This window comes from Thunnus maccoyii, chromosome 3 (assembly GCF_910596095.1).
Source record: "Thunnus maccoyii chromosome 3, fThuMac1.1, whole genome shotgun sequence".
Classification (NCBI taxonomy): domain Eukaryota; kingdom Metazoa; phylum Chordata; class Actinopteri; order Scombriformes; family Scombridae; genus Thunnus; species Thunnus maccoyii.
In genome coordinates, this window is record NC_056535.1 from 4384139 (window position 1) to 4410658 (window position 26520).

A 26520-nucleotide genomic window follows, 5' to 3' on the forward strand; every position below is an offset into this window, starting at 1 on the left:
GACTCAGCAGACTAACTAACAGTGTGCTGTGTGTGTGTGTGTGTGTTGCAGTGTGGAAGGTGATGCTCCAGGCAGCGAGGTGGGCGCCTCTGTGGACCCCAGCAGCGGCTACAGTTGCGTCCCAGTGACCCACAGTGGTGGGCTCGGCCCCAGCCACCTGGACAACCAGTTCTACGGTCACATCTTGCTGCCCGGCCACCCACGGCCCCGCCGACCTAAGCTCCAGCACTCCCAGTCTATCCTCCGCAAGCAGGCAGAGGAGGAGGCCATCAAGCGGTCCCGCTCACTGTCAGAGAGCTATGAGCTCTCATCAGACCTACAGGACAAGCAGGTGAGGGGGAGGGACACACAAAGACAGGGACAACTTTCATTTGTATGCCTACTATAGGGCTGGATAACATAGTTGAAACAATATCACAATATTAATAAGAAAACATAGTGTTTAAAATCACATGTAAAATTGATGTTCAGTGTATTATACAAAAGTAAAATCTTCAATACCACTTTATTTAAATTTTCAATTTTTTTGGAATCATTAAAACTGTGCTAATCAATATTTTTATTTGAACAAATAACCATATGTAACATGAAAGGTGACACTTGTAGAGAATTATCATCCAACGGTGTTTTTTCCCCTCAGCTCTACAGTGTATGGGGCGTTTAGGTCATTGTTTTGGTTTTACAGCTCACAACTTAATGGTTTCATTCAGTCTCAGCACTCTTATCAACCCTGTTTCCAGCCGCGGCAGGCAGCTGTTTTCAGCAAAAAAAGCTTTAATAAAGCCTCTGTACACCACCTTTCCATCACCAAACAGCAGAGAGACAAAGTTAACAACTAGCTGGTGAACATAGTGAGCATTTAACAGCTAAAGAGCCAGATGTTTTTCTCAAGAGTTGTTAAAGACCAAAACAGAGCCAAAAGGAGAGTCAGACAGTGTGTGCTGAGTCATACACGGCAGCAAATGAATGTTATTTTTTCCCTGTGTGTGCTGGATGTGTAAATACACAACATTTTGCTAACACATTAGTTATAACATCTTTGTATGGTAATAATACATCAATGCTGTGTTTACAGCTTGTTCCTCTGCTAAGAAGTGGCCAAATAAATCAATTAATGCAGCTTTAATTTTGACAACAGAATTGGGAAAAACATAAACACGGTATGATCACCACTGAACGTCCATAAAGGACAATATTGATTTATCGGCCTGTTCTGACCTAATACACTCTGCAGTGGCTACATTGGAGATTCAAGGAACTGAGTGTCTCAACAGAACAGTAGACAGGGTTTTATTGCTCTCTGGATCACTTTGCTGCCAATCGTTTTTTGGTTTTTGTACTGTACTGTTTATCATATGCTAACTGTTATCTATCTAGTAGCAAGGAGTCATGGACAAACAAAGGAATTTGGCCACACAAAATCTAGTGATAACTAAATTCAAGGGTAGCTACCCAAACCAGGATATCACAAGACAAATAGACAGTGTTTGTTCTGACCAACAGTGGCATGTGCTAAGGTGAAATGGTGCAAAAGATTTTCAAACTGCTCTACTGACCAATGCAACCCTTGCATTAAATAATTACAACAAGGAAAAGACCACTATTGTGAGCCATGTAGTGTCTTGCATGCATGCATGTCCTGACAAATACATATAATAGCAAACAAACAATTCTTTGTTTAAGTGCTAATACTTTGCTGTTGGACAGAGATCTGTGTTAAAAGCATCAGAGTAAACATCAGCTGAACTGCAGATGAGGCTCTTGTGGACAAGAGGCAATAAGATAGAGGCAAAAACACCAAGCATGTTTGGTCAGTCTGGTTTCAAATCTTAGTGAGTCCAAGAGTGCTTCAAATATTTATTGTGTTTCCCATTTCCTAAGAAGTACAGTCCTTTTAGAATTTGTTTGGCTTGGTTTGAAGAGGTTTTTCTCGTTTGTTGACTGCAAATCCCTCTTGAATTCAGTGGACCGATGTTTATGATAAAATCAGTTGCTTTACTAAATTTGTGTACTTGGCAAGGATATGAATACATTTTTTTGTGAGATAAACTGAACTGAATCAGATTAGACCCCAATTTCAGCTATATCCATGTTATGGGACTGACCCACAGCTAGACCAGATCAAGAGTGGGTTCAGATCAAAGGTATCTTCCTCTTTCTTTCCCGGTTATATATTTATTTTCTATAGTAACTGCAAAGTAAGGAAAAGCAGCACTGGCAATAGCATGATGCTCCACCAAATAATCAAAAGGCACTGAGTCAACACTTCACAGCTCACAATCCAAACAAATCTGCCTCAAAAAACGCAATTTCTGTGTTGATTATGTCACACCGAATGATTAGAGCTGATAGAGTCGTCTCTCATCCATCTGGATATTATTTGGGACCAGCAGCAATACAACATGACCCTACATGACATGATTTAGAGTGAATTTAATTTGTCAAAATGTAACAAAATGCCTTTCTGAATGATCTATTAGCAATAAACAATATAAAACGTCATAAAACAGTCAGTGGTTATTATATCAGCTGTTACTATAAGCTGCTGTCTGGTAAAATCTCTTCATGCCAGTCAAATACAAATCACAAAGTACAGTCTGGTTAGGACTTGTGGCTGTGTCAGCTGCATTTGTGGTTGAAGTACACTGGCCCTCTTGTTAGGTAGTGACAGTTGTAGCCTGTTGGAGTGAGACTCATTGTCATGGTCCATGTTCCTTTTGGCGAGCCACCGTGGCCCATACATGGGGTGGGGAAACATGATTAGTGTCATTCTACACCATGACTCCATACATGGAGAACTGGGTCAATGTGTAAAAGGCACAGGACAGAGAGAGGGAGCTAATGTACTGTAATACAGCACTGGACATTATCTTAATTAGAGGCACATCACTTTAGTTTAATGATCTATTTCTCAGTCATTTCAGTTAAGCGTACACGTGTAATAAACACCTGACTGATTCCTTTCAAATATGTTCATTTTCATCTTTATTTAATTAGGGATACTGCAGCACCCACTATTAATTATTTTATATTTCAGTACATATTTTATAGTCTTTACTACATCTTAATTTGTGGTCTCTTTATGTCATTTTTTATGTCCAATCACACTGCAGTCCCCAACTATAATCATATTTTCCTCGAAATCTTGTTTTTGGTAGTTCTTCCAAGAGCAATTCCTCATCATTATTTGGGCCATTACCAGTTTATCTGTCAAACTGGATTCCCATAACAATCCAACATTATCCATCTTTCCTGGGAGTCTATTTGAGTCTAATAAACCCTAAATTCAGGCCATTTTCAAATGCCATCATCACTCCTCTTCTTTTTAAGCCATGACAAAAGCAGATAAGGCAGCAGTATCGTTCTTCATTCCGTCTAATCCATGTTTCCAAGGTAATAGCCTTACTTCTCTTGCCATATGAAAACTTGTTTTGTTCCAGAGGTAAAGACAGAGTTATTTTAAGTGATACTCCAAACAAAAGGTATCTTTTGAGTTGCAAACACTCACTGTTTACAGTTGTGAAAAATGTTTTAAAGATTTTAGTTTGCTACTTCCCATAGGAATGCCTGTGGTTAGCTTGGATCTCTGACAGTGGTTGCCGTTCAAAGCTCCAAGGTAGCATATTTAGCCATATAATACACTGCAAAAGGGATTCAAGACATTTCTATGGATGTTAAATACTTGCCTCAGGAATCCATGAAGATGCCCACATCTGCTTTGGAACAAACTACAAACCTGTTAACAGCCTGTTAGTCAGGTTTTAAGGGGAATTATGGCTTAGGTCATCACATGACTTGACTTGAGCAAAGTTCCATACCGAGGTCACAAGATGACAAGTGAGTGACCATAGCCATGACAACTCCATGCGCTGATGAAAACTGTGAGATTTGGTTGAAAGTTCTAGAACAATCTAGTAAGTGGACCTACGGTCAGAAACGAACTTTCCCATTCAATTTTTCAGCCAACTCTGAAGCCTACAGAGAGTGAGCATTTAATTCTATCCTTCAACTGTGATGATATTGATGATTCACTATCACGAGTTGTCCCATGACAGAGAACATTTTCAAGGTTGAATTGCAGCCATTGAACTATTTAGACAAAGTTTTCCCAGTTGTGTCTCAGAAGTATTTATAGCACTAACTTTCCCTCTCTTTGTGCAGGTGGAGATGCTAGAGCGTAAATATGGTGGCCGCTTTATAACTCGGCATGCAGCCCGCACCATCCAGACAGCTTTCCGCCAGTACCAGATGAACAAGAACTTTGAGCGTCTTAGAAGTTCTATGTCTGAGAACCGTATGTCCAGACGGATCGTCCTATCCAATATGAGAATGCAGTTTTCCTTCGAAGGACCTGAAAAAGTCCACAGCTCCTACTTCGAGGGAAAGCAGGTCTCACTAACAGATGATGGCACCAAAATCGGCACACTGGTGCAGTCAGAGCATGGTGAGGAGATGGGGGTACAGGCTAAGACCCCCACGACACAGAGTGACTTCACAGACGCTATCACAGAACTAGAAGATGCCTTCTCTAGGCAGGTCAAATCTCTAGCTGAGTCCATAGATGACGCTCTAAACTGTCGCAGCCTACATGGTGACGATAGCCAGTCTGAGCCAGGTAGAGGCCACCAGGATATGGACAGGGAGGTTAGTTGCCCGGTGAAACCCTCCCACAGCGCCTCAGAACACCGAAAACTAGACGAAATGACAGCATCTTACAGCGATGTCACCCTTTACATCGATGAAGAGGAGCTGTCACCACCCCTGCCTCTGTCTCAGTCTGTAGACCGACCCTCCAGCACAGAATCAGACTTGCGTCAGCGTTCCCTCAACTCCTCCCAGGACTACTGGTCCCTGGCCCATAAGGATGAGAAAGGGGACACGGACACCAGCTGCCGCAGTACACCGTCCCTGGAGTGCCAAGAGCAGCGTTTGCGGGTAGACCACCTACCCTTACTGACCATCGAGCCCCCCAGCGACAGCTCTGTAGAGCTGAGCGATCGCTCTGACCGAAGCTCTTTGAAGAGACAAAATGCCTATGAACGGAGCATCAGCAACCAACAGAGCAGCCCCAAACACATCAGCCACAGCCTGCCACCCCGAGGGCCTTCCAGAGAAGACGACAGCACTCGCCATCGGCCACGACAACTGGAGGCCCACCTGGCCATCAATGGCACTGCAAACCGCCAGAGTAAGTCAGAGTCTGATTTCTCTGATGGTGACAACGACAGCATCAACAGCACATCGAACTCGAACGACACCATCAACTGCAGCTCCGAGTCCTCATCCAGAGACAGTCTGAGGGAGCAGACACTCAGCAAGCAGACGTACCACAAAGAGACTCGCAACAGCTGGGACTCGCCTGCATTCAGCAATGATATCATCCGCAAGAGGCACTACCGCATCGGCCTCAACCTCTTCAACAAGTATGTACACTCCGGTGCATTATGTCCATTAACACACTGCCCACACAATGCCAGACACATTATTATATAATCCTTGGACCTTTTAACCTCTAAATTACACAATCACATATTACATACCCAATGAGGGGTAGAAGAGACAATGTAAATTAGATCCAGTCCATTACTTATGACTTGGAGAATGTTTTTTGTTGAAGAACCCAGCATGAAGCTCTTATGTACCATAAATATGCAGTGATGATGATTGAAATGCACCTATCTGCCTGTTACACTTCGAATGAAAACAAACCCAGGACTGATTCTGCTCCACTTCATGCAGAGCGGTTCATTTGAGCCTGTGTGATTCCATTTAATCATAGATGATTGTGGATTTGGTTTCTTTCAGAGCCAGCCATTAAGTTCCTTTTAATCATTTGTGATCAACACCGCAGAGGAAAGTGGCTTTCCTCCTCCCTACTCTCAGCCCTCATCTCTTTCCACCACCTCCCTCCCTCCCATCTTCCCTAAATCCTGTCCCTCATCTGACACACATCTGGCCAGGGGCAGAAGTGCAGTGGGATAATCACAGATTTGGATTGTGTCCTCACTCCTTCCCTTTTTGTCTCTCCTGTGTCTCCAGGAAACCAGAAAAAGGCATCCAGTATCTGATAGAGCGAAACTTTGTTCCAGACACTCCGGTGGGTGTGGCCCACTTCCTGCTCCAGAGGAAGGGCTTGAGTAGACAGATGATTGGAGAGTTCCTGGGTAACAGGCAGAAACAGTTCAACCGAGATGTCCTTGAGTGAGTTTTAAGCGATTCGTGTCTATGTACTCTTTGACGCATTTGTTTATGTAGATGGATAATTTTGTCTCAACCCTGAAAACCTCGAGATTCTCAAAACATGCTTTTGATTTAACTTGCCACCTATGCCTTTGCACAGAATTTATTTTTATCTGCCTCCCAGGAATATAAGCATGGAAGATCATTTACTTGCAAATAGGGTTGCCAGTTTGCAATCTACACTTATTCAAACAGTCTTTGGAGTTTCTGAGTACCACCTAATGACCCGAGTTACATCCAGGAAATAAACCGAAATAGAATCCACTCAGGAAATTGTTGTGATGCTCAGATAAACATAAGGACTCCATTTATATTCTACAATCCTTTTATTAGAGAAGGGAAGTCATAAAGATCTCGTATTTTCCAGTAATGATTTTTTGCATCAGTCAAATAGAGCCCCTTCTTTATGCTTTAGACCAGACAGACTTAGAGATACCAAGTAAAAGCTTGTGCTTGAAATACACCAGCTCTATCAGAGCTCATTGAGATGCAGTTGAGGATAAGGCCAGGAAAGGGCCATCAGTGTCAGTTTGAAAGGCATATCGAAAGGGCTTCTGGAGAAGATGTCTATAAATCCTGACATGCAAGGTATCACAGCGTCACAATCCTTACTTCAGCTGAGACAGAAGTGTCAGGACCTTTGTCAGGACCTTAATCTAAGGAGAAGTGTCAACATCTAAATGGAAAAAAACTCCATTGTACGCATAGGTCCTGTTTTAAAGCTGCATTTATCTATAGTGGGCCAATCACCATTGGGGTTGTTGGAAAGGGGTTGTTTGTAGTGACAAACCTAGAAAGAACTAACACCAAACTCTGCAGTTCCCATCAGCTCTACTGAACATTTCAACATCTCTTAGGTAATTGTTTTTCCTTTTACAGCCTGCAACTTACTGTTGTTGCTTTGTTCAATCTCACTGCTCTCATCAACCTCATTTACAGCAGTAGTCAGCTATTTTTAGCTAAAAAGCTCTGATCACTCTGATACACTACTTGCTCGGCAACAAACTACAGAGAATGTTAGCGACTAGCCAGTTAATATAGCGGAGCATTTAGCAGCTAAAGATATAGTTTTCTCTGGGGAGTGAATATTGGGTTTTTCTTCTACCAAGTCGACAAAAAAACTGATTAGTGCTGCTTTAAGTAAATGTATTGGAAGTCAAACTAATCAAGTATCAAAAGTTGAAATAGGCTACAGAAAGTTTCACTGGTGGGGATGAAAGCCTTGGATTTCCACTTCTAGGAAGTTTTTTTTGAGAATGAAGGAAGAAAAAAGGGAAAATAAGAAGTCTTCAGGTTGAGAAAATTTACTAAAACTCTTTAGATAATATCTAAAAATGAATTGTGTTATCAAGTTGAAACAGGGCTGTTGTCCTAAAAAGTATAGATTTTTGTCATTTGTAGCTGACAGCAGTCATATTTATCTCATGTTGAACGTAAAAATTAGCAAGGAACTTTAGCTGTCAGATTAATGTAGTTTATGCATGAACAAACCTCAAACAATCATATTATTCCTGTTTTAAAGGATCATGTGTATTTTCCTATCCAAACTGATCTTCCCACTTACCACTGCTAACTGTGTGTTTCTCACCAGCTGTGTGGTGGATGAAATGGACTTCTCAGGTATGGAGCTGGATGAGGCGCTCAGGAAATTCCAGGCACACATCAGAGTCCAGGGAGAGGCGCAGAAGGTTGAGCGGCTGATAGAGGCCTACAGGTAAAAAATTCCTCTGACAGTTAGGGACACAGTACATGACAGTACCGCTTCCTCTCCCAAACTAGCTTAGACTTAATGATTGCCAGATCATAGAATTGATCACCTCGAGTCATCGTCCCCAGACTGAAGGAATTAAGTGACATTTTTGCAAATAGGGTCTTTTATCAACTGAGACCAACTGAGGAATATTTGACAAGATGGTCATTACTGGGTTCATTGCCATGTCTAGTATTTACCACCAACACAGCGTGTATGATTAATGGATGTAAAAAAACTAGCTTTGCACCATTTCAAAAACACCATTACCCTCTCTAAAACAGAGGTGACACCAGTGTCTTCCTTTAACACTCGCAGACATAACTACAGCAGTGCAATTTCAAATCCAGACTTTGTTCTATCAGATCATTGCAGAAAATAATTTCAAAAAAATTTGTTCAAAAAGTAGAGAAAACCTCCCTCAGGGCTGCTGACGGATGTTGTTTGTCCCTCGTTTATTTTCTCCAAACGTCTGGTGGGAAGGTGCTCTAATGGCCACAGAGAATTTGCTTCGATCAGCACTGAGCAAGGACGTTTCGGCCTCAGTAAACACTGCAGTCACTGTTACACTGGAGAAATAATGATAACTGATCATCTGGCGCTCGCCTGCAGCCTAGTCCACATATGATCATGAAGTTGCTTATGGTGACAAAGAAAGATGTTAAACGGCCTTGTCTGATGGCTGTAGGCGGTACTGACAGTCTTCAATCATACTGGCTCATTTATTTTGAATTGAGACTATGGAGCATTATTTGACTGTGTATGATTACAGAATAGTGTGCAATATCAATATCAATATCAATATCAATATGGATACCCCTGTCCATAAGTGGAACTAATCACTGACAGGGAAGCTTACTGATTTATTTTGTCTTGAAGGGAAGTCTTTATGCATAGTCAGATCTAATATAAGCAACATGCTCCAGTATGCCCAGATTTTTTCAAACTTTTAACTTCTCAATCAAACAGAATTTTGAGTTTTCCTGACTTTTGTGCAAGAAAGTACAGAGTATAATACTAGTGCCAGTTTAAAATGTTGGGGGGATATATTTGTGTAAACAGCATCTTAAGCATTTAGCCTCTGGATAGACATTTCCCATGACATCAGTTGACAGACAACAGAGAGCCAGCTTTGATAAGAAACACACTGTCAACTTCCTTGGTGTGCTACTGACTGAAAACAACATGAACAATACAGACCATTTTTCCCTTTGCCTTTATAACATTAAACATCTGGGAAGACCATTGGAAGCTAGTTAGCCTAGCTTGGTAACATTTGTTTTGACTCCCACTAGATGTTACTTATTGTTCATGTACCTGCTGAATCATTCACTGCTCCAGCACATTCAGCACTGTGTTCACCTGCATTATGGAAAGAATTGCGTTAGCCATAAGTAGTCAAAACAAACATCAAGGAGATATGTATTGTATTGATTTCTTAGCAAAACTGAATTTTAATTTCAGTTCGACTTAAAAGTTTCTGTGTTCAACATCCTCTTCACAGCCAACGCTACTGCATCTGCAACCCTGGTGTGGTACGCCAGTTCAGGAACCCAGACACCATCTTCATCCTGGCCTTTGCCATCATCCTACTTAACACCGACATGTACAGCCCCAACGTCAAGCCTGAGAGGAAGATGAAGCTGGAGGACTTTGTTAAGAACCTTCGAGGTACTTTGTTCTTCTTCCCTGCATCGCATCCGGCTTATTGTCCTTGAGACGTTACTGTGAAGCTCCAAGGATAAATATTCACCTCAAATTGAGTTTTGTCCATGCATTTTGCTTTGATTAATAGCCATGTCCATAAGTTGTTTTTTTTTTTTCGTAAGTCATGGCCAAGAAAGCTTTGCTGGTGAGGCAAAGCACTTTTAAGTTGCCCTCAACAGATTTTGAGGGTATTAGCGACGGCTTTGTGGCATAGCTAATTCATTTCTCTGCCTATTGGAGTGCGAGTAATTAAAGTACAGTATTGAGTGGAGGAGAAATGCATGTCCTTAGAGAGCTCTGAAGGACATTTCTGTCTGTTCTGTGTGATATATATGCAGCGCAGCAATATGTAAGCAAATTCTGAGGTTCATCAACTCTCATAAATCTTTGAATTAATCATTAATCCTTCTCTTTTTTTCTCTCTGTCTTTTCTCTCTTATCCTCTGACAGGAGTGGATGATGGGGAGGACATCCCTCGAGAGATGCTGGTAGGGATATATGAGCGGATTCGAAAGCGGGAGCTCAAGACTAATGAAGATCATGTGTCCCAGGTTCAGAAAGTGGAGAAACTTATTGTAGGGAAAAAGCCGGTGAGTTTGAATTCACCATTGGGTTACTTGGAGTATTTCTTCTATCTTCCTCTACACTCAGGAGCTGAATCTAGCAAGAGTGTGCAGAACCAAATTACCCCCTCTGAGCTGTTGCAGAGAGCACTAGCTTATTCATGGCCTACATTCTTGTACATTCATACAAGATTTTTCTTTACTAGAGCATACTTTCTTCACTGTGACACATCAATTCAGGACCAGAGACTTTCATGCTGAATGGCCGTAATATGTCTTTTGCCTCAAGTGCTGGCGATGAAAAGTGCCTTCTGACTGCTTTGTAATAATAACTGAGATAAACAACCTCACACCCAGTGATCTTGAAGGTGTTTATTTGAAATCCCACCTTTCCTTTCAGTCTATTGATTCTCATCCATCATGACCAGAAAGGCTGACACAAACTGGACACACAATGTAGTGAAGGAGGAGGGTATTGAATCCTATGCGGGACACATGCGTGTTTTCCCTGTGACCCAGAAAAGTAGCACTCCTGAATTAAAATTTGGCCCATATTTCTTGTTGAACATTACATAGAATGTCTGTTCTGTGATGATAACTGATCTGATCACTAATCCCTGTAAAATGTCTCCTGTATGTATCTCTCGCTCCACAGATTGGCTCTTTACACCATGGTCTGGGCTGCGTAAGTATTACTCTTTCTGTCATCTATTTGTACAATAACCAGAGGCTCTATGGAACAGATGTAAACACTGTGAAATGTATAAAGTTATATTTTTTCTATTTTGTACATTGAAAGCTTTCTGTGAGACAACAAGAGACTGACTCAGAAATTATGTTGTTTTGTGTATGCAGGTACTATCCCTTCCCCACCGGAGGCTGGTCTGTTACTGCAGGCTTTTTGAAGTGCCAGACCCCAACAAACCACAAAAGTTGGGTCTGCACCAAAGAGAGATCTTCCTCTTTAATGACCTGCTAGTGGTACGGCAGTCTTTATTCTTCCAGCACATTGGAAGCCCTCCTGGGAATGTCACTGAAAGAGTCTACAATGCAGTATATTCTGTGTGTTTTCAAAGGTTACTAAAATTTTCCAGAAGAAAAAGAACTCTGTGACGTACAGTTTTCGGCAGTCCTTCTCACTTTATGGCATGCAAGTGCTGCTCTTCGAGAATCAGTGTAAGTACCATTGAGACATTTATGTAGGCTTTTGCTCAAGGTGTCAGTATAATTCAAACAAAGTAGTTTGTATAAAGACCATGTCTAAAGGCACAAGTGTTTTGGCTGTTGGGAATGTCCATACTTGAAGGTGGCTTGAACCCATTTGAACCCTGCCATCATAGAGAGGGGTGCTACACAATGAATTATGAAATGGGTATAGTGGTGCACACTTTTGGACGGTCTCTTTTTGAAGGCAATTGTGGTGTTAACCACAAAAAGCAACAGAAGTAGAAAAGAATGGAAAGAATGCCTTTGTCATTGTCATTGCACGGCAGTACAGTGAAATTGAAGGTGCAACTTCCATTACACATTGTACATTCACACATCAGTTCTTGTGTACTTACACCCATATGCACACGTGTATGTACATACTAAGTACTAGTTGCATGCATACACATCAAGTAAAAATAAACTAGCATTGCTAGTTAACTTACAGATATTAACAGACTGTAGCTAGGTTGATAGGTTTATTATTGGATTGGTCAGTATTGCACATAAAACATAAAGATGGTGTGTGTTGGGGGGTTGGTGGGGGGGAGGGGTCTCTGCAGAGCAGAATTCAGCGCTCTGATGGCTATGGGGTAAAAACTGTCTACAGTGCCTTCGCCGGGTGCTGTAGATGTCCTGCAATGTAGGCAGGTGTGTGTTGGTGATTTTCTGGGCTGATTTGACAACTCTCTGGAGAGACTTCTTGTCAGCCGCAGAACAGCTGGCATACCACACTGAGACGCAGTAGGTGAGTATGCTTTCTGTGGAGCAGTGATAGAAAGACACCAGGAGCTGCTCTGACAGGTTGGTCTACCTCAATGTCCTTAGGAACTAGAGCCACTTCTGTGCCTTTTTCACCAGAGGTGGTGTTGGTTGTCCACATTGAGGTCCTTGGAGATGTGGGTGCCCAGGAATTTGAAGCTGGGCAGTAGTTGTATGAAGAGAGAAAAAAGAGAGTTTGACAGAGAAGATCAATCCTGCACACTTCGTCAATCGCTTTGTGAAGTGGCCATGCTTGTCAGATTGTCGGTTTCATAAAACTACAAAAATTGTTGGACGTAGATTGCCCCTCAACTCAGATGTGGCAAAGGTGTGTTGGGTGAGAAGGGGGGTTCAGATACTGTACAACGATCCTACAAGCTCCCTGTTTGAAACATACTGACATCTTAATGATAGCAGAAGTTTTGTCTGTTATTGAAACAACTCTAATTTATGTCAACTCCCCTACTGATCTGTCTATTTTGTGTGGACACGGATTAAAGTGATGATATCTTCACTCCTTAGATTATCCCAATGGAGTCCGGCTGACCTCAGCCATTCCTGGAGCTGACATCAAAGTCCTCATCAACTTCAATGCTCCCAACCCTCAGGACCGCAAAAAGTTTACTGATGATTTGCGTGAATCTATTGCTGAAGTCCAAGAGATGGAGAAGTACCGAATAGAATGTGAGCAAAAATGATGTGTTTTTCTCTAGATATCTATTCTCAACAAAGATAACCAGACTGTAGTCTCACATCAGTTGAAATATAAAATAATAAAAGTAAGAGATCTGTATCAGTGTCAACTTTGTATATGTGTCCCCCACACAGCTGAGCTGGAAAAACAGAAGGGGGTGGTGAGGCCCAGCATGTCCCAGAGTTCGGGGTTAAAGAAGGAAACGGGCAACGGCAACCTGAGTCGAGCAAGCCTCGACGACAGCTATGCCATCGGTGAAGGTTTGAAGAGGAGCGCCCTTAGCAGCTCCCTGCGTGACCTCTCAGATGCAGGTAAAATTAAAGGTTGCCTTGGTAACCCACCTTCTCATGTCTCATCCCTCTGCTAAACAAAGTAGAGCGTGTACCCAAGCTGGATGCTGGCATGATACTATTCACTCCTGGATGTTAATTGATTTGGAAACTTGGAAAAAGCTTTCTGTTCCTGTACAGTTTTGATTTGGGTGGTAGCCACTGCAACTGACTTACCAATGCAGAGTCTCTTAAGAGAAAACTTTCCCTTGAGCGGTGAAGCCGGTGAAGCAAGGAGATAAGAGATGGGTGTGTTTGCTAATGGGCCCAGGCGTAATTTACTGGAGGCCATCAACTAATAATCCTGCATCACCGGTGGGGGAGGAGGCAGAGCTATGTAGGTCACTGTGATCAATTTGAGCGTCTTAGCAGTAAGAGGAATTAATGTGGTGTGGTTGATTCAGACGGAGCTTCGACAGTTGCCTCCATACTACAGAGCTGCTCTGCACAAACCTAACTCAGTGACCTCAACACTAGGTTCGGACTAATTAAGCAACATCAGAGAGCAGAGCGCTTTTTTTGTTGTTGTTCTTGTTTTTTCAATCAGTGCTTTTGAAGATTTTTGAGAGACAGTCCGTTTTAATAGCAGTTTTACAGAGCCCAAAAGATTGGATATTTTTGAGACATATATTTTTCTCAGGAGATGTTTGTGAATCACTCCGTATCACTAAAATTAAAACATTTGCAACATTTGCGGTTCACTTTGGTTCACATGACTCAAATTAATACCACTTCCTTTACCCTCAAAAGGGAACTTTTGCATTTTACACATAAGTTTACACAAGTTCAATTTACCAGGCATGGGGTTGTACAATGTCTTCTGGGACTCTGAAAATAACTCTGATGATGTCATCAGGGTAAACTTATCTTGGGTTTAGAGACTACATTTTTAATAGAAAGCCTGGGTTAAAAACAGAAAGTGTGGAGCTTGAAAGATGTTTGAAAGATGGCATTGATAAGGCAGGCAAAGATGCTGCAGATTGCATTATGGGAAATGTAGAATCCAGTGTTTTTGGACCTTTACCACTACTAAGTTTTAAAAATCTGGATATTGCGGTCTCTATTGCTTCAATTCTGACCATACTTCTTTTAATCTGTATCTTGTGACTCCCTCAACTTCATGGAAGTGCAATACTAAATTGCTGGAGTCCCCTTTAATACAGCCAACTTTGATTGCAAGTATTTTACTAAAGGTCTCCTGCCAGCTGTACCTTAAGTTGCTGTAGACACCTGAAGAAATCTCCTGGTGGCTGACCTTGTTGTGGAGTTGTTAGAGCAGTGACTGGCTTCTCCCCTTCCCTTTAGTCCCCGATAGCCTCCCCCTGCCATACTGAGAGTCTGCTGCTAGCTAAACCTGTGCCACCTTCGTCACCGTAGGGTGCTAGCTCCCCCCCCATACACAGAAGGGATATACACCTCCACGTCTTAACCGGGCGTGTCTAATCTGTCATGTTACATGTTCTGGGCAGGCAAGCGTGGGAGACGCAGCAGTGCAGGATCACTAGACAGCAATATGGAAGTAAGTAGGATGCAACTGATGCTGAGCTGTCCTCTGACTTTATGTTGTTCACTCTGAACACGCAAGTCTCTGTGTTTATGTTTCTTTGTAGTTTGACAAGCTATTTTCTGTTTTGGTGGTGTTTTTTGTTGTGAGCACCTTGTTTGCCGTGCATGCATGGGGCTGAACGGGAATGACCCGCTGTGGCTGACACATGTTAACCCTTCATGTACACAGCATGACACGACTAATAATACTCCTGACTCACATTCGGCCTGCTGTGTTAAACTTCCCTTTGAGTCCTCCTGTCATGTGTAGTGGGTTAGTTTTTACCCAATTCCTGAATTTTGTCCTTTGTTCACTCGAAGTGGACCTGGCCGTGCTCTGTCAGTTGCTACTGCATGCTCTCACAGTTTGCAGTGATCGACTCTAAACACTACTCTCTGTCACTGACCCCTGGCCTTGACGTTAAGTTCTCCCCCTTCCATTTTTGTCTTTATACTTAGCTAGCAATTTATTGCAGCGAAAAGGTCCATACCATGAATGAACAGATCTTAAACTGTTAATTCATAACATTCATTCAACATGTTTTTTTGTTTGCGGCTAACTGAATTAGCTTGATTTGACTGTGAACAATTTGACACGAGCCTGAAGTTTTCAGTTGACGTTTATCTGGAGCTGTTGTCAGAGCAATAAGACCTTAAAGGTGCAGTGTGTAGAATTTAGTGGCATCTAGCAGAACGGACTTGGCAGAAATGGAATTTAATATTCATAGTTATATTTTAATTATTTCATAATCATTTTAATTAGTGTATAATCACCTGAAAATAAGAATCGTTGTGTTTTTGTTACCTTAGAATGAGTCCTTTATATCTACAGAGGGAGTGGGTCCTCTTCCAGAGAGCCCACCATGTTGCACCACCATGTTACTACAGTGGCCCAGAACGGACAAACCAAACACTGGATTTTTTTTGCGAGTTTCACAGCCACCATAGGTTTTCCTGCACGCTGGGGGGGGGGGGCGGCGGCGGCGGCGGCGGGAGAGGGGGGCTAGATGCCACCTCACCGCTAGATACCACTAAATCCTACACACTACACCTTTAAAGGAAAAGCCTGGCATTATTCTATATTTTACTTGTTGTCTACAAATCCTATTAGTTTCCATTGAAGATGAAAATTTACAAAGTCACAAATCCTTTTTTTTTTTTAAAAAAGGCTCAGTAATTTCCGGAAACATACAGTCTCCTCTAGCTTATTGAAAAATCATCAAGATTTGTGTAATTATCTCAGCAAAATTAAGCTATTTGTTAGATGGCTAGCATCATGTTAGCCTTAGACTCGTTTAGCCACGTAAGAAGAAGAACAAGGCTCTGGTCCCAGTGTCATCCAGCTTTTCAGACCAGGTCAGGTCATTTATCAATATTCAATTTGTGCTCCATATTGGTTTTGGTCAGAAAACCTATCAAGGGTTTTTCTCATTTAACTTTTTACCAATTACTGCTGTTCTGGCCGCGAGACACTAACACTATGTAGAATTTTCACCGACTGCTATGAAAAGCTACATAAATATGAACATTTAACTCGTGTATCGATAAATTATAGTCTAATCCTTTTGGTCATCGTGGTTCCTTGAAAAACTGTCACAGAAATAACCCAAATATTATACCATACAGCTGAATCCAGAAAACATTATGTCCAAATTCATTGCAGAGGTCAGACTGCTTTATCAATTATGCAAAAAGATTTATAAAAAGAGATAATCACATCATAACTCAAGACTTTGAATCTTTTAGACTTATGACGTCATTGGTGAATAGTTTAATTTGCATGTCATGCATGGCTCTGAAAGATCTGCTTCATTTCTTCTAACACAAACATTTGTTTTGATGTTATTCTGTGTTACTGTGCTTTGAGTCCTTATAAAGTATTCCTATGAAGGTTTTGTTTGTCCGGCTAAGTGGGAATTTAGAAACATCAAAACATCAGTTAAGTCAGTGCACTCACAGCGAACCTGAATTTGTCAGTAGAAAAGGCTAATACATACAGATGTGTGTACTCTATACAGGCTGCAACCTCCAAACTTGGGGCATATGAAAATGAAAGAGGATACTGTAACCTTGGGAACCAGATATAATAGTGACAGAAAACTCAACAGTGTCTGCAGTCAAGAGAGGGAATCTGAAGACTTAGAAGCTGTCTGTGTGTTCATGACAGTGCAGATGCTGCAGGCTCTGACAAGCTCAGCAAGCTGAGCCTCCAAACCATTTAGGGTGAGTCAACCGTGAGATGTTAGCATGGATAGACAAACAAAGGCAGTCAACCAGGAAAAAGAAATGGAGACACTTTTTCCACGAGGCAACAAAAGCCAATCGTGTGAGATTTGTGATCAGCTATAGCTGGTCATGCAGTCGGTGCTGCTGTGTGAGGAATTCAACGAGCCTGTGCACACTGCAGAAGCCAAAACCACTGTGTCTCCACATCCACTCTTTTCTGTGTAGAATTTACAAAATTTGAATCCGTAGCAAGTATACCTTCACTTTATCTGTTGCACCTCACCGGACGGCGTCAGTATAATATCTGCAGGTTGAAGCACACTTTCTTCTGTTTGTCTGGCATGATCTGACTGTCCTCTCTCCTGCAGGGGTCCATCATTAGCAGTCCTCACATGCGGCGGAGAACTCCCTCCAGCCGAGACTGCCCGTCGCGCCACAGCGGCCAGTCTCTGCCCAACTCCTCCTCACTTCTGGGTTCTCTGTTCGGCACCAGGCGGGTGAAGTCTCCCAGCCCCACCCCTCAGACCCCACACCCTACCCTCATCTCCCACACCCCGCATCCCACCAACCTGCACCACACAGCCCGGGTGGAGACGGACGCTCCCGTCACCATGCACCCGCACCACGCCCAGTTCTGCCACATGACCCAGAACCCCCCGCCTTACCACCACCACCACCACTACCACCCGCCGGCCCACTTGCAGCACCCGCCGCACCAGTACCACCCGCCCCCTTCTCACGGCCAGCAGCCCCCGTTCCCGCCTCACTCTCACACGCAGCACAGCCACGGGAGCCACCCGACCCACCCGGCACACTCCTCCCACCCGACGCACGGCCCTCACCACCACGGCCAGCCGTCAGCGCCGTCCCAGGCCCCCGGCAGCACCAAGCCCAAGCACAGCGGCATCAGTACGGTGGTGTGAGGCGCGAGGGAGCCTCTCTCCGGGCTCACTGACTGAACTTTGATTTTACTCCGAGGCTCTCAGCTGATGATACGGTCGCACTGTGCATCGCTGGTCTGCTTCTCCAGGGAGATGTGAAGCTAGACGAGATTGTGTGCCTCCTTCAGCGTTTTTTTTTTTTCTTAGAGGGCAGTTTATTCAACACAGTTCTTTTCCGGTTGCTCATTTCAGATCATAATTCATGCCTCAGGAGCAACAGACGACAACGCAAGAGCATGCACAAAGACCACACCTACTGTTTCTCCTCAGTAAATTAAAGGAACATGATCAAATATCTCGCTTACTAGTACTTTACAGAAGAAGTAAATAGTAATCTCGACTTTAATGTCTACAAAGTGATTTTAACTAGGATGGTTTGGCTGAACAGACAGACAGACAGACAGACAGACAGACGGTCAGCCTCAGCAGTAGCTGTACGAGTATTTAATGTAGCGGTAGCTCACAGTGCACTGTGATATCTCTGTTAGCAGTGATAAATGTGCCAATTATCGAAGCATTTACTAATTTAGTCACAAAAATTGCTTTATGTATATTGTGCATAGTATTTTGTAAAATAATATCAACTGTTATAATTATTATTACAGAACAAATGGCATCAATTACAAATCTCAGTATTATACTCGCACATAGGGGCCGTAGTTTCACTGTTAAGAGACCAATCAAAGCTTTCATTAGGCAACGCAGTACACTGGAATACTACTGTAGACGGTTGCCTTTGAGTTAGAACTCTGTTAAGATCGCTGAAGGCCGGCGAAGACCTGCACAAACGGCCTGCGTATACCTTCATCCACTTACACTCGTCATCGGTTCACAGTCGCGTCTCTGTCTCCGCCGTGGAAAAAGTAGCCACGGCGAGCTGCTGAGCAAAACAGATTCATCCGAATGTCCGCCCCCTTCAGTACTAAGCTGCTCGTCCGCTCGTCATTTTATTTTTCTAACTACTTTTTCAGAGTCTAATAAACATTATCAAATGCTTTGTATGTTGTCCTGCAGCCTGGTAGGATTCTACAAGCCCGATCCGCAGGAGGAGGAAGTGTATTTTTTTTTTTTTAAATTTTGTTTGTGGGAAGTGGAAGGAGTCGAAACTGTGCAGAAGGGAAACAGCAACATGACTGTCCAAGTGTCTCTCCTGACGTGGAAGCTCTCAGCTGGCTGAGTGTGCCCTGTCCCTCTCTTTCGGTTTCACCGTGCGTCTCTCTTGAGCAGCGAGAGTGTGCGCGGTGCAGTGCTGTTTACTCCCTCCATCTGACTTTTTTTTTCTTCCCTCAGAGCCGCACGGACGAACACAGTATAAAAATCAATAATTATCATTCTGTGACGGCGTCGGCGCTCTCATGCTTCACTCACCGCAAATTTTATATCAATCATCATTCTAGACATATTATAGGACGGCTGGTTGTACCTCCCAGCCATCCTGTGCACACAGTATCTGTGGTGTGTGTTAGAGTGGAGGCAGGGGGGGGGGGGGGGGGGGGGCTGGTGTGCTGGAGCATATTTTCTGTTGCGGGGTGCAGCAATAGATATGGCACTTGTTCTACTTAGTTGATATCAGTGGCAGAAGTTAGTCTGTATCTGCTTAAAGACTATGAGATGGATTTTTTTTTTTTTTACTTGTATGTGCAATATGTATTTACTTTTTTGTCCAAGAGCAATCGCAATCTGGTGGTTATTCTGTTTCATTAGTTCTGTTAGGTTTTTTTTTTCTCCTCCCAACGTCCTATGTCATTTCTTCCTATATTTCCCATATTTCAGTGAAGTGCAAGTATCCACATGGATTTGGAGGGACTGGACCTTTCGCGTTTATAAAGAATGTCAAAGTAAAATAATTGCATGTAACAATGTATTATGAGGCTATTTTCTAACTATTGTGTATTCCCAAACTATATCAGTGTTACAGTCGACAGTTGTTGAAAATGAATGGTAGAATAGCTTTGACTTCTTCAATTACAGCTAACTGAAGTCACCCATGTATTTGTGTCAATCCAAAGGATAACCAAATCTGTATCGCTTCCTGATCCACATACAGTAGTTTATCAGATCTTAGTTGAAGCTGGATGGAATCGCGGCTATGAGAGGAAAATGTCTTTGTGTGATAATGGACAGACGGCGATGAGAACAGCGAATGGAACTCTATCTCCATATTTATCATATGTCTCTGTCAATGGCTCACACATTACTGTTGACAAGTGAGTAGATCAGTATTCTTAAATACTTATTTCCCAAGGTTCCAGTTTTCAAGGTACCACTTTTTAATACTACACCTTTTATAAAGAGTTTATCAATTGTAACTTATAGCTTAACTGATGGCTATTAAATAATTTACTAATGGTTTATGTATTAGTAAAAAGCCACTAATATGAACTTTTGAGTTGCCAAGTTCTGAGAATCTTCTAGGCAAAAAAGTTATAAATGTTACGTGGTCATTAAAATTGTATTTCCAATCATCCATCAAGTCTGCAGTTGTAAAGCTGGTGGCAGTGACGCTCAAAGAAGCTTATCAATGTGCTCGCAAAGGTAGTGAAGAAGAAGACTGCGGGCCGGCGAACATCTATGCTCGCTTGGCTTTGGAAATGTTCAAAGAGAAAGAGACAATGCGATGAGTGCTTTTGACATTATGATGAGAAACACAGGATCTTTTAAGTGGTCAGACAATAAAAATGGAGAGTAGCATAGATACTATTTGACACAGCACAATTATTTATTGAGTGTGGTTGTTGTTTAGGCTGCAGAATACGTTTTTTTTACTAAGAAGAGATGTGTCAGGATCTGGGTGGATTACTACCTCTGCTAAACAGTTTCCTGTGCTATGAGAGGATACTGGGAGAGGAACACCGGCCAAAGACATTTTTCACAACCTGGCAACCCGAATGTTGTTCTTATTAATGATTTATGCAATCTATAAAGCATTAGTAGAGTATTTAATAACCATTAATGAAGCTATTAGTTGTAACCTGTAAATCATTTATAAAGCATGCCTTATTATAAAGTGGTACTAAAATATTTCTCATGATCCAGGCTCTATGTACTGTAGGCTACTCTAAAATATTATTTATGTTAGAATATTTGGCTCTGGTATATTAAGAAATACAGCGCCTACAGCATTTCATCCAGCATACTTTATGTTCTGCAGAGTCAGGAAAGTGCCAATATAACATGGTCATAACATTTTAAATCAGTTTTACACCAGGTACATTGGGGACCAGTTTGAATTGACCCACCATTACCACCACATCTGACTAATCACAACTTCTCTCTCCAGACTTCTGATCTACTTGTTATGGAACAATGTGAAAGAAACCAGCCAAGAAGAAACTTAGCTTTATTCAATATTGATGGTTCTCCATAATATAATAAAGTGTTGTCAGTCACCACCCTCCAGTTCCTTCAGAAGACTAATCTATTATAAAAAACCTGTCCAGATTCCGTGTGAGGTGCTTTGTTGCATGCCATTGATGCCTACCGTTTTCTTTTTTTCTTTTCTTTCTGTCTTTTTTTTTTTTTTTTTTAAGTGTTATTCTATCGAGCAGCAGGCTTGAATAGACCCTAAATGTTTCAGTGTAGCTTTGATTTCTCCGATTGATGCTTGTTTACATTTATATGATTTCTGGCCTGCTAGTGTGTCTCTTCATTTAAAGCTCAGTGTCATTCTTCTCCAGCATGCATTTCACCTGTATTTCTGTTGTACAGTATAAAGACATGGCAGTATACTGCTGAGTGTAAATAGCAAATCCATCTGGGGAAATCTAATGTAACTTGATGAAGTAAAAAAGGGTCTGAAAGGGAGGAAACATTTCAAGGGTTTGGTGGGTAGTAAAGAGAGGAGAAATAAGAAACATATGTAAATAGTCTGTAAATTATTATTATTATTATTATTATTATTATTATTATTATTATTATTATTATTATTATTACTACTACTACTCAATGTCTGCAGTTACATTGAAGGTGCATTCCTGCTCCCCTCTGATCTTTACATAATCATCAAACTGCTTCTCTCTGCCTCGGACAGGACTGAATTATCATAGGATCTAGAGACGAACAGCCAACTGTTACACAGTTAATATGCTTCTGACTTATTTCCTGAGATGCTCCTGTTCTCTCACACTCACAGCCCACTTTTGAAGTCAAAGGGAAGGCAGGAGTGCTCTTATTTTATTATGCATTCTGTTTCTAAGTAGACAAAAACCCTATTGATGTAAAACTAGTACTGTGACGATGTTGAGAACGCAAAATAAAACAATATACTGTAAAACCTGAGCTGCGTCTGAGTGTCTCTGCTTTGTAGGAGAATGCTTTTTGCTATTGAATGACTGAGTGGACTGGGACTCTTGGGCTACTGTAGGTGGTTCTAGAGTCCTAGAGCAACACTTACATGGGTTTTACTCCCTAAAAACATAAGTGGTCCTGAAGTCCTAGAACCATATTTATATAGGTTTTACTACAAGGTCCTAGAGTCTTAGAACCACACTTATGTAACTTTTACTACATAAAAAGTTTAAGTGGTCCTGGAGTCCTTGGACTGCACTATATAGTACTTTATTTCCTTAGTGGGACGAAATGCTTTGCAGTGCCTTTGCTTGGCTGTCACATGCAATTTGGGCTTCAGTGATGCTCAAGTACAGGATGAGCCGAGGTTCAAACCACCGACTCTGTGATTACTGGACCACATGAGCCACAGCCACCAGGATAGAACTAGACTAGGACAGTAGGTTTAGGTCTGCTAGGAGTAGGTCTGACCTACGTATATCACACCATGCAACCAGTTTCAGTTTTTGCATTCAGCACAATCTGAAGTAGTTTCTGTCTTTTTTTTTAATTTTTTTTGGTTATGGTTATTCCTCCAGTGAATTACAGTAATGTAAATGGATGCAATGTCCCCAAAAGCATGGCTGCAGCCTACATTTTAGAAATCCCCAGATCATGAGACCATGGTCCCCCAAAGCAATCTCATCCTTCTAAGAAATGCTTGAAAATCCAAACAAACATTCAGAAAACTTTCTATATATATTTTTTTCGATTCACTGAATTGATCAATTGTGCTTTCTGTCGATTTTATCTCCCAGTATTATTAATAATAGGACCAGAACCAGGAATGTATTTTTGTTGGAGAAACACAAAATCTATTTAGTTTACCTTTTACTTAGTTGATTCATTTAGTTTGTTATTGCCTTAAAAGTCAATGTAAAAGATTCAGAGTCAAAAAAATCAGCCTTCAAAACCTTGAGTGGAAACCCACACCCTCAAACTCAATACTTCTAGTTCATCAACAGACTCTCTGTATATTTGTAGTCTCCAAGCCCAATGTGAAACAACCCTACAGACATCACCATGACATCACCAGGGATAATTCTTCAGGCTTGACCAAGTTCTTCCAGAGTCACAGAAGACATTATACAGCTGCTTTCACAGGCTGAGAACAGCTAACCATGACTCGTAAATAGACAATTTATGAGTGAAATTGGTGTAATTCCCCTTTACAACCCCCACATTCTCAGGAACACTTCTGAGGACATGACCTCTGTGTCCTCAGTACTAGCTAATAGCCCTGTCCAGAAGTGATACAAACACGTTTGTATTTTACTCCTCCCTTAGCTATTCATCAACACAGAGGCCTTCTGTAGGGACACTGGGGCATTTGTATGAACTTGAACAAAATGCTCTGGGAGTTTTAACTGCTGATGAAGGTCATAACAGCAGTACACCAATTATTTTCTTAGTCCTGCACAACAAACATGCCTGGCTGCCCGCCTGACTGTGGCAGGTGGTCTGAGTGACAGTTTGCCCTGTTTGTCTGTCCGGCCCTTGAGGTTGTGGAGCTAAAAATAGATCCCAGCATTGAGGGCCACATCCTCAGAGTCAGCATGACAACGTCATCATGCGGCTGGGAAGGACTGAGCACAGGGCTTTGTTTCCTTTGCCAGCAAAGGATGCTTTGCACTGTAGAACTGAACATTCAGTGATAATTACACAGAGCTGCTGTTTTTTATTATTTCTGTTTGTAGACAGCCTGATGTTTTCATTTGTATTTACAGCTTTGTAATGTTTTTTATTGGTGGCTGAAATTAGTCTACATATTTTACACAAAATAAACTAACTTCTCCCTCATTTTGATACAATTTTCATTTAGTTTGCCTTCACAGTTTAATAGTTTCTTTGTACATTGCGCCTCCAAGTGGTAGGATCGCGGCGTTGCTATGCTATGTTCAGGTGCTGTTGGAAATATCGCAACAGCAAAGCGAGCATGAGAGAAGCGAGAAATGACATAAACAACCTGCTAGGACACCTGGGGTTTTCTGTGATCCCCGACAATTAGACAGGGTTACCACTGCGGTTTATATATATATATACATATATATGTATATATGTATGTATAGTGGTGGCTGGTGACTCAAAAAAGTAGGGAGGACGGGAGGAAAACCAACATGGAAACTGTATCAAACTATATCATTGTCCAACCCGATGAAATCGGAGGGGTGGGGGGCAATTTTATATGCCAATAAAACAATTTACTTTCAAAAACAAAAACCCCTGAGTGGTGAAAAGGCTGCTTATTTAAAGACATTTAGCATATACATATTGTTTCTAAACAAAGAAGTGCTCGTTTTAGCCCTAGAGTGGTTCAGGATGTGTCATTTTACCAACAAAGTGAAATTCAGATTTATAGTATTGTTGTACTGTGACAACAAATTTATGTTCTCATCAAAAACAGACAACATATCACATGATTTACACGTGTTTCCTATGTATTTTCTTAGTATACAGAAATATATAAAGTAGCACAAAGCTTATAATGTGATACAGGTTCAGATCAGTGCTGAATACTAGAAAGATTAAACACTAAAAACATTCACAGATCTAAAAGTGTAGGTTCACATCAGAAAGTATTAATGCATGTATCAAATACATGACTTACATATATCTATATGTACAATATATAAAATATAGTCTACAAAGCTCTCTCTCTGTCTCAAGGAGACAGAGAGAGAGAAGCTGTATCTGACTCACGTTATCTGACGTCTTCTTCTTTCTTTCATGGAGATGAAGTATCCATGTCATAGCGTGCATTTGTAGCTGTTGGTCATCTTTTTTGTTAGTTAACAGACCTTTGTGGCTGCTGCTTAACGAGTCTGATATCATTAGCAACAATGACAAACAAGCTAACTCTCCTGGTTGTTTCTCTGGTTGCTTCTCTTTCCAGCCTCCCCGGTGGCGTCCTGCCGCTGCTGCGCCGCACTGTCCAAATCCATTATCACCGTTAGTTTTACAACAGTCCTTAACAGTCCCTCCGTGGATGTATAAAGAGTCCTTCAGGCTGTTACAACAAGCTAACCGTTGCGTTGGCTAACGCAAGGCGCTATCTACTGCTCATTATCCACTGTGCTACTCTGCCTAACAGTGGAGAGAATTGAAGATGAAATCTGGAAACTATCATTGGACCAACGCAATGTCAATATTGCATTCTGGTTGTTGATTGGTGAGAAAGGACATCCTCCCTTAGAGCGTCATTTTACGTGTCATGGCCAATCACAGATTAGCATGAAAAAAAATGAAGTACATTAAATTGATGTAAGAGATCCCGCCCTGCGGAGGACAGCAGGCACACGCCCTCCTCTGTCCCCTCCTCCTCCACTGCCCCCCACCACCACTTCACACACACTGCTCTTTCTCCTCCTGCCTGCAGGTGTCGCTATTGAAGCATTTTAATCAGAATTTCAATAATGGATTTTTTCCAAAGAAGAGAGAAAATATATTTTATAAATAATCCTGAGATTTGGTAATGGTTTATTTAAACCAAATATTCTTTTTTATATTTTGATCTCCCTCTTGCCTCTAAAAAAATAGAGGAGGAGCAACCTGTTTCATGTGTGTGTTATTCAGACCATTAATCCTGAGACCAAAGTTGATTTCCCCTCATCATTCTACTGGCATACTGTGTTGCACATAATATATTATGCATCTCTTTGTGTTCGTTTCATGACGTTTTATTGCCTAATCTTGCTGTCTTTGTGAGCCGCCTTTTTACCTGTGCATTTAAATAGCTCACGTTAGTTTGGCTAGCTCGTAGTTTAGTGTAGCAGCCTGTTCGTTAACCACATACACAATGTGTATGTGAACTGTGTTTTATACTCGCCTCATGCTAAATGGTGGATGTGTTTACAATCTTTTATTATATTCTAAAATGGCTTATTTTGGAGTTTGCACCAGTGTAATGCCAGTGCATATGGAGATGTATTGTGTCATGTCATGTCAGCTACCAGAATACACAAGATAATATACACTATACATCACACCAAGTTACGATCATTTCTGTTTTATTTTGCAATACCAGATTTATGTATTTTTGTTTACTGATATACACAGACTGATGAGGATTTCACCGTGACTGTTAATCCTGAAACCAAAACTAATTTCCCGTCGTTATTCCACTGGCATATTGTGTTGCAGGAGATTGTGAATAAAAACCCCGTAATCCACCTGCTCGTCTTCTGTGGAGTGTATGGGCTACAGTGATGTAGAGCTGCATTACATCACATAC

At 41.7% G+C, this 26520-nt stretch overlaps 1 protein-coding gene and 1 long non-coding RNA gene across 4 annotated transcripts; one reads left to right on the top strand and one right to left on the bottom strand.

The window, feature by feature from the left end:
• Positions 1 to 31: 31 nt before the first annotated feature.
• iqsec1b (IQ motif and Sec7 domain ArfGEF 1b) lies at positions 32 to 19430 on the top strand. Of its 2 annotated transcripts, XM_042405620.1 has the most exons (13): positions 32 to 331; positions 4162 to 5423; positions 6040 to 6201; positions 7832 to 7954; positions 9495 to 9661; positions 10148 to 10287; positions 10916 to 10945; positions 11116 to 11241; positions 11337 to 11436; positions 12751 to 12912; positions 13057 to 13233; positions 14721 to 14770; positions 17391 to 19430. In XM_042405620.1, the coding sequence occupies exons 2-13, from the start codon at positions 4168 to 4170 to the stop codon at positions 17943 to 17945; spliced, it is 3048 nt and encodes a 1015-aa protein (XP_042261554.1). In that variant the 5' UTR covers positions 32 to 331; positions 4162 to 4167; the 3' UTR covers positions 17946 to 19430. The 2 variants fall into 2 exon arrangements, with proteins under 2 accessions (XP_042261554.1, XP_042261555.1); XM_042405621.1 differs by lacking the exon at positions 14721 to 14770 and having other exon boundaries at positions 255 to 331; positions 17391 to 17503.
• Positions 229 to 25028, bottom strand: LOC121893684. Of its 2 annotated transcripts, none has more exons than XR_006095395.1 (3): positions 24990 to 25028; positions 7805 to 7948; positions 229 to 316 (listed from the first exon to the last, which is right to left on the bottom strand). It is a non-coding gene; the product is annotated as an uncharacterized LOC121893684 (long non-coding RNA). The 2 variants fall into 2 exon arrangements; XR_006095396.1 differs by lacking the exon at positions 24990 to 25028 and adding an exon at positions 9308 to 9488.
• Between the last annotated feature and the right edge of the window lie 1492 nt (positions 25029 to 26520).